Raw genomic sequence first — 9,237 nt, forward strand, 5'->3', positions numbered from 1 at the left:
TAAATTATTCATTTTTTTTAATAACGTTATATATAATTTTTATTCAATATTTTTTAACTACAAATGTGTAGCATCATCAACATAAAAATATGTAATCATTTTGAGCCATAAATTATTGTAACTTTATCAAAAAAATACATAATATTTTTTTCATACATCCATGTTTAGCCGTAAAAGTTGCTCGTGGGTAGACATCCAGAACGATGTCTGGCCCAACGATGACAATTTAAATTTGATGAAAGATGAAAGCCACCACTTGATGAAAGTTTTGGTTCATCCCTCATTTGATATGAGTTTGATGAAAGGGTTAGAGGTTAAACAATTGCCGTTTTTCATCAAATTTAAATTTGATGAAATATTAGATGCAGCGTTGGAGATGGTCTTACATAAGCTTCTCATGTTTGAGACTAATACTAATTAAGGTGTTGGAATTTAACTTATATCCATGGAAAATAAATTATTCATTTTTTTTAATAACGTTATATATAATTTTTATTCAATATTTTTTAACTACAAATGTGTAGCATCATCAACATAAAAATATGTAATCATTTTGAGCCATAAATTATTGTAACTTTATCAAAAAAATACATAATATTTTTTTCATACATCCATGTTTAGCCATATCCACGTACCCATGTCTAATTTTGGGACGTCCTCGCGTATCTCTCATTTAGAGGTTTGCCGAGTCTGACCCCTAGATACATACCCGCACCCGACACTTGTACCCGAATCCATGTAATGTAGAGTATTAGGGAGAGAAAGAGGGTGGGAGTTAAAGAGTCAAAATTCAAGGACATGTCACTTACTGGTGAAAACAAATCTGAATTTTGTTGTGCAGTCTCTCAGGAATTGCTGCAGATGGGACCAATTTAACCTGATATGCACTGGCATAACTCCCAAGTTCCAATCTTGACTGACCAGCAACTTGAACGCGTTCACACAATAAAACATCTTTGGAACCATGAGAAGATGATGTATAACCGGTGAGGGGAGATGGAGTGACATCAATAACTGGATTTTCCAAATCAATGCCTGTATTATTAACATTTAGAGATAATTAATTATCAAAAAAAAAAAAAATAACCAACACAAAAAGGGAACATTGGAAGTAAGTAGCAAAACTAAGATAGAAAAGAAATGACATGTTCTAGGAATTCCATGATAGACATCATCTAACACATCCCTTAAATTAGTATTTCCCGCACCACATTACTCGAATCGAATCAACCACAAATTCAGCCTTTGAAGTGACATTCTGAAAATGTCATGTTCTAGTTGGACAAGCCCAACCACCCATATAAAAGTTAATTATGTTGTTGTTGACCTAACAGAGACCCTAATTCTACTAACAACTGTGAAATTTCCAAGTAACAAAACTTGGGAGATCTCATGTAAATGAAACTCCTTTACCTACGTAAAGCACATTTAATATAACCATGAGGTTAAAACATTCATCTCATGAATCACGTCCATTATATATGAAAACCTATGAAGCACATGCACTCCATCTAGCCTAACGTATTAGTGTCCAACACGTCTAGGACACAGACAAGTTCGAACACATGGCAAACACATGTCGGACATGCCCTCTCTTGTATCCCACTTTTGTTCACTTCTTTTAGTTGCTGGACACACCTCCAACACTCTCCGAACACTTCTCAGACACGATGATGGCCAAAAATAAAATTAAAAAAATCACTGATTTTGTTCATGCCACCTGTAGGAACTCTAGATCTGTGATTCACGGAGAAAGAGATGAAGGAAGAAGTCACACAAGAGACAATAACAGTATAGAAGAAGCATACTTACCTGCTTCAACTTCGTCTTCTTCGACAGAGGCATCCTGGGTTCAGAATTCATTTTTTATTTTTTTCCACTTAATGGGGTAGGCTCTCTTTTTGTTGGTCTGTTGTACATTGTTATGGGCTTTGTGGGTGTTTTATTCTAAATTGCCACAGACCCAATTCATTGGGCATGGCTTTCTACTTGGACTACGTCAAGGCGGTTTAAAAATCAAGCCCATCATGTCAAAGCATGACGAGGAAAAAACTGTATTGCAAACCAATCCAAGAAAATAAATAAACAAATAGTGGGTGTTTGGGAAGTTGCTAGTTTAGTAGGCTATTTTAGTAAACTAAAATTTGTGTTTGGGAAGATGATTGGATTTTTTTTGTAATTGGATGTGATGTTTGTGAGAGAAAAAGTGAAATGATTATGGGTTTGACGTGACATTTTGTCTTATTAGCTATTTTAGCCTATTTTGTCTTTTTGTGAATTTTAGCCTAAAAGAGGCTAAAATTTTTCTTGCCAAACACCCCCATAGTTTATTATAAATAAATCATATCCAATAAAAAATTTTAAAAAAAATAGAACACAATATTGATTTAGTATTTTCTAAATTCATGAATATTGTAATATATATGACATAAATATATAAAAACATTGTTTTTTTCATGTATCCCCCAACATGCTGTGTCCTGAAATTTTGAAAAATTGTCGTGTCGGCATATCCGTGTCATATTCGTGTCTATGTCCCAAACATTTCAAATAATAAAGCATGAACATAACATTAATTCCAATAAATAAATAATCAAATACATGAATCTAATTAGCTTAAAAACATATACCCTATGAAGCACCAATACTCCAAAATATGTGTTGTAGCGGTGTCAAAGAGAGGAACACAGAGGGGACTCGTGTGTCCCTTTATTTAATTACTTCATTTTCAAGGAACACCCCAACTAGTTTTTTATCCCCTTTTCTTAGTTCTTTTTATGCATGTTGGATGTTGAATGACTATTACTTTTGCTTAAATTTAAATAATTAATAGATGTCAATGTTGTGGTGAGGTTTCTTTGCAGTCTTGTTTTCCATTAATTTTTCATATTGCCATTGATCAGGAGGCTGTGGTGGCGTCTTATCTAGATGGAGTTGGAGATGCGGTGGTTTGGGATATTATATTGTGTCGGTAGGTTTAAGATTGGGAGGTTGGGCAATTGGTGGATTTACTGAGTTTATTGTATGGGGTGCGGGTTTAAGGGGGTGAGGGAGGACGTCTTGGTGTGGGGGGGTCAGGTGCAAAAAGGTGTTTTCTCAATTTTGTCGTTCTATTGGGCTTTGTCTAGTGGTGTGGAAGGGGAGTTTCCTTGGCATCGTGTTTGGGTTACAAGTATTCATCTAAGGTGGAGTTTTTTGCCTGGACGACAACTTTTGATCGGATTCTAACTACTGATAATTTGTTTCACCATCGTTATTTTCTAGTAAACTGGTGTTGTATATGTTATGGTAATGCAAAGTCTCTGAATCACTTGCTTATCCATTGTCTTGTGGCTTATCGTTTGCGGTTGCTTATCTTCTCTACTTTTGGAATTGCTTAGGTTCAGCAAAGGGAGGTGATGGCGGTCCTCTAGAGTTGGGGAGGGGGTCGGATTGGGAGGCAGCGGAAGGCTTGGGCCGTGGCCCCATTGTGCTTAATGTGGCTGGTTTGATTGGAACAGAATCGCCGTATTTTTCGGGGGGTGGCTCGGTCTGTCTTGTGGTTAGAAAATAGGTTTTTGGTAGTTTTGTATAGTTGGGTTACAGTGAGGGTGGACCTGGATTTGTTTATTTTTTTGATTTCTTGAATGATTTGATTGGTTATGCAGTCTTTCCCCTTTTCGGGGCACTTTTTGTATTTTTTCCATCATCTTAATGCTATCAGCAATAAACTTTATTTATCACAACAAAAAAAAAAAAAAATTGATTTTTTTATTATTTTGCATTAATATTACTATTAGTTTTTGTTAATTTTAATTGATTGTGGATGCAATATTAATCTACATATATATAAAATTAATTTTTATTGTCATGTCCCCGCTGTGTCTGTGTCTTCATTTTTTTGAAATCACTATGTCTCATTTCCATGTCCTTGCATCTTAGCATATACCCTAGCATTGACTTGTGTACTAATAAATGTTTTGTTTATATTGATGAATTCTCATTCCTTTTCCTTCTTTTTCTTCTTGTGTTTCTTCTCCTCTTCTTCTACTAAATGGCTACACACTACCTTTCATCCTTGGTCCTCCTTCTTTCTCTATCCCTACCATGTGGCGCACATAGCCACATGTATATTGTATTTTTCGATTTTATCTTATCTATTGGAAGTCCAGTTCAACATCACAAACTTGTTTTCTATGAAGCACGGACACGGACATGGACACGGGATACGACACGGACACACAGACACGCAAATTTTTAAAAATAGAGGACACGCAGACACGCAAAGTTTTAAAAATAGAGGACACAACACGTTGGGGACACGTTAAATATATATAATTGAATTTTATTTATTATGTCATAAAATTATAAAATATATATATATATTGAAAGGTAATAAAAAATACAAAATGACATTATTAAAATTATATAAAAAAACATTTTATATTTCAAAATAAAAAATTGGTTCCTATAATAAAATTAATAAACACATCATTAAAATTAATAATTTTAGCAATATCAACTATACTTTTTTTTTCTTCAAATAAAACTAATTTGTTCTATCAAATAAAATTATAAAACTAATCAGCCAACAAAATAATAATAACAATAATAATAATAATAAGAGAGAGAAAAACATTCAAGGAAAAAAAAGAAAGATAGAGAGAGAGACAGAAAGACGGAGAGAGAGAGAGAGAGAGAGAGAGAGAGAGAGAGAGAAGCCTTACATTCAGCAAAAAAGAATAAAAGAAAAAGAGAGTGACAGAGATAGAGACAGCAAAGAAGAGAGAGAGAGAGAGAAGAAAAACACAGAGCGACAGAGACAGATCGAAAAACTCGAAGAAGATCAAACAAGAAAAAGAGAAAGAAGATCGAACGAACAAGAAGAAGAAGAGAATCGAAGTACTTACCTGCGATATGGCAACGAGTAGTGAGCAACGAGCAGTGACCAACCCTTTCTCGTCTCTTCTCTTCAATCAGTTCGATTGTAGGGTTCCAAATTGGGTTAATTGTTTTAATTTTTTTTTACAATTTAACCCCACTTCAAGTTTCAGAAATTATGTTTTGCACCCCGCAGTGTTCGAAACGTGTCCGAACGTGTCCGGAACATGCCCGGCTGCAAAAATTTCAAAAAAAAAGGGACACTCTCAGGAGAGAGTCGGACACGTGTCCACAGTGTGTCCGACATGTGTCTAACACTGATACGCAAGCCTTGGAGAGGTATCCATGCTTCATAGGTTTTCATACCATAGAGCTCTTAACAATATTTATGCTATGAAATAGAACTGTGACTTAGACCTATACCAAGGTTTCAGACATAAAGGAAATAGCATCTTTATCTAAATTCCGTCTATTAACCAATTTTTCAAAATTTTGTTTAAGATAATTGAACATTGAGCATATTTTTATTTGTTGATGACCTATGTCCAAGCCAACTTACGCACACCTCAACTAATCCCAAGACCCACACAAAGCACCCCCTCCACGTGGATAGGGCAAATCTCGAGCAGAACCCGTGGGCGTGACTCCAAGGAGTTGATAACACTTAGTGGAAGTTGAATTTAAGATCTGGAAGGGCGCACACCCCCAAGCTGCACCCACCTATGTTACACGGACTCTTCAAAATAAATCAAATACCCTTGTCGGGCACCCAACACTCAGACAAGGGTATGGGATATGTGTCGGATACTTTTCAATGGACACTTCTTATATAATTGTATATAACACTATTATTATATGTACATATTTTTGTATAATTGCTAGGAATGTCTTTTTGACACGTTAAGTTACATATAGCACTATTTTATCTCATATACTTGATTAAGAATATAAAAATATGATTTTTTTTGCCGAGTCAACAGACCCTTAAATTTATGGTTTGACAAGTCCGATCTCTAGATACATACCCGCACCCGACACCCATACCCGAGTCCATGTAACATAGGCACCCACTAGGCAACCCTTGATACCCGAGTCCATGTAACATAGGCACCCACTAGGTACATTTACCATGTATTTCTGGATTCCATTCCTTTAGAATTCACGCGAGGTAAATACAAAGAACCCTAGAAAGAAGAAGATTAGACTTCTGCGTACTCAACTTACCATAGAGAAAAAGTTGATGGCTTAAGAATATATATCCTAGCATTGACTTATCTACTAATAAACAGATTGTTTCTAAGCATTTCATTTTTATGAATCTCTTTTACTTTTCCTTCCTTTTCTTCTTGAGGTTCTTCCCCTCACTCTTCTTCTTCTATTGAATGGCCATCTCTTCCTCCTTAAAGATCCTACAGACTCCCTTTCATCCTTGATCCTCCTCCTTCTGTCTCCATCCCTGCCATGTGGCCCCTATAGCGTTGTATTGTATTTAGGGTTAAATTCATTTTACCTCCTTGTGGTTTAAGGCCAGAGCACTTGACCCCCTTATCGTTCAAATATAGCCAGAAAGCCTCCATATGGTTTTGAATTAAAGTGCAACAGTTAACACCGTTAACTATAAATGTAAAATGACTATAAACCCTCACCTTATATTTTTTTTGTCATTTTCTCTCTCTCTCTGCTCTAATACACAACATTAATTTAATTAAATTACAATCAATTATAAATTCTTGATTATTTATTGTAATTCTTAACTTGTTATTCAAATTTTAATTTAATTATATTTTATAGCATAATTAATCCTAAATATTTAATTATTTATTATAATTCCTAACATGTTAATCTAATTTTAATTTAATTATATTTTAGTTCAATTCTTAATTATTATTTATTTTATATTTTATTTAATTATATTTTAAATCAATTCTTCATTATATTTTATATTTTAGATCAATTCTTAATAATATTTTAATTTATTTAATTTAATTAACATATTAATCTAATTTTAAATTTGGAGAAAATGGAGGTAAATTTGTTTTTTTTGTTGTCTCTTTAATTTTTCAAAAAACAAACTCACTCTAAAAAATGGTATGTGTAATGCACCTTCCGTTAGTTTGGATTAGAAAACTAACGGTAGTACCTTAGGCCAAAACCACATGGGGTTTTCTGACTATATTTGAATCATAGGGAGGCCTCCAAGCCCCAACCACATGGGGTAAAATGAATTTAACCCTTGTATTTATCAATATATATATATATATATATATATATATGTATTACCTGCTTATTTAATTAAATATTTATCTAATTAGTTGTGGGTGATAATTGTGATACTTGCCCAATTTCTTAAAGACTCTAATGTGTGACCCTAACCTAGCAGTTATATAGCCTACAATATCATTCATCAAGTCAGGCATTATAGTCTTATAATGGTTAGAAGACGCTTATCTCTAGCGTAAGTGTGTATGAGAAAAACAAAGTACAATTATTGAGAGGAATTCAAGAAGGATCTTTATTCAAAAATCAATAATAATTATATATAGAACCCATATTGCAAATGCAATCACAAATTACAAATTGAACTATCAGCATACCAAAAAAAATAAACTAAAAAATGAATCTCCTATATTCTACAGCTTGAAGATCGCGATTGATTAAATCTCTACGCCAAATCAATTAAACAAAAACTGCACAACATAACCCTAAAATCTCTACAAATCAATTCAAAAAAAAAAAAAAAACACAGACACACACAGAGATAGGGTTTGAGTAGAGAAAGGGATGTGAAGTAAAAAGTACCTTTGAATGTAGGATCATCGCTTGAGCATGAAAGGATAGAGAGCAAGAATGAGAGAGAGAAAACAAGAAGAGGAGGAGCTACAGAAGAGCTCATCGCCCCCAAGGAGAAGAAAGAACGCGCCGCGCGCGCTTGGGTTTGGGTGGGCCTTTTTGATGATTTTGGTTTTTAATTTTTTGGGTTTTTTTACGGAACAGAGATCTCTCTCTCTGTGTCTCAGCCCTGGAGGCGGCGATTCATTCCCGCTCTCCTAACTCTACACAATTGCGCCAATTTGATTAGAGGATCCGAATGCTGAGATTTGAGCCTTTACACTGGTTATGTTGCGGAGGCGCAGCAAGCAATAACGGTATTAAAAAATAATATTAATTAGATATTAGTAATTATGTGATTGGATTACATTTATTATTTAAAAATATTATATTTTTCTTTTAAAATAGTATCAAAAATATGAATCTGATCACGTAACAATCATTATCCGGTCAATATAATTTTTGATATGCATGAAGTACTCGATAAATTTTACAAAATGAGGCGATTCGAATTATAAAAATAAGTCTACAATAAGCCTCAAATTGGGACACAACAGCTACTGTTGTGTCAAGAGCACAGTAACAACCCCATACCCCATTTTAGGGGCAATAATGCTACGCACGAAGAGAACCAAATACAGAATCAAACACAAAAATTGTTCATCCGGATGACCGATTGGTCGACCGGATGAGAAGATGATAGTCACGGTCGGCAAGATAATAGCCACGGTTGACAAGATGATAGTCGTTGTCGACAAGATGATAACTACAGTTGACAAGATAATTGCGGTCGATAAGTTAACAGTCGCGGTTGACAAAATGATAGTCACAGTTGACGAGCTCTGGTCACGATTGACAAGATGACAACTACGGTTGACAAGATGATAGCCGCAGTCGACAAGCTCTAGCCGATTGACCACCCAATCATCTGGTTGGATGAACAATTTATATGTTGGGTTCTGTGTTTGGTCCTCTGTACATAGCATTACTAATTTTGGGGGGTGTTTGGAGGAGTAGGTTAAAAACTAAAATAATCAATAAAGACAAAATATACTAAAATAGTTAATAAGACAAAATGTCACATTCAAACCATAATTATTTCATTTTTTCTCTCATAACCATTAAATCAACTACAAAAAAAATAATTAAAAAAAATAGAACAATCAACTTCTCAAACACAACTTTTTAGTCAAGTTCAAATAATCAAAAAACCAACTAAAATAATTAACTTCCCAAACAAGGTCTATGTAAAATAATAATCAATATATCTGGTTGAAGTTTTTTTTTTTAAAAAAAAAAGGCTTTATTGAACAAAATTATAAAAATTAATAAAAATCTATAACAAAATACATCTTAAATTTTTTATTTTGTCGATTTAAGTTCTAATTTTTTATTTATTCTCAATTTAAATTATTTGTCTATTTTCGTTACGATGGGAAAAAAATATTATATTTTAGTCATTAAACTCAAAAAATATATTTTAGACATTTTATGTACACTTACGTTTAATTTAATGGCTAAAATACTATTTTTTTTAATAGAAAATTG

General features: G+C 33.7%; 1 protein-coding gene across 5 annotated transcripts in view; it reads right to left on the reverse strand.

Annotated features, from left to right (window-relative positions):
• The window catches only part of LOC114296426 (uncharacterized), a 39,408-nt gene extending 31,550 nt beyond the window's left edge, over positions 1-7,858 (reverse strand). For 4 of the 5 annotated variants that reach the window (XR_014346543.1, XM_082898900.1, XM_082898901.1 and 1 more), the window contains exons 1-2: positions 7,660-7,858; positions 810-1,035 (exon numbers count right to left, since the gene is read on the reverse strand). Coding sequence is in view for 4 of the 5 variants with exons in the window: in XM_082898900.1 (XP_082755026.1) it covers positions 810-1,035; positions 7,660-7,753 (320 nt within the window). In the remaining variant the exon portion in view is untranslated. The remainder of the gene's footprint in view (positions 1-809; positions 1,036-7,659) is intronic. The other variant, XM_082898899.1, reaches the window with a different exon arrangement.
• Positions 7,859-9,237: the final 1,379 nt, after the last annotated feature.

This window comes from Camellia sinensis, chromosome 12 (assembly GCF_055761805.1).
Source record: "Camellia sinensis isolate YWXY chromosome 12, ASM5576180v1, whole genome shotgun sequence".
In the NCBI taxonomy this organism is placed as follows: domain Eukaryota; kingdom Viridiplantae; phylum Streptophyta; class Magnoliopsida; order Ericales; family Theaceae; genus Camellia; species Camellia sinensis.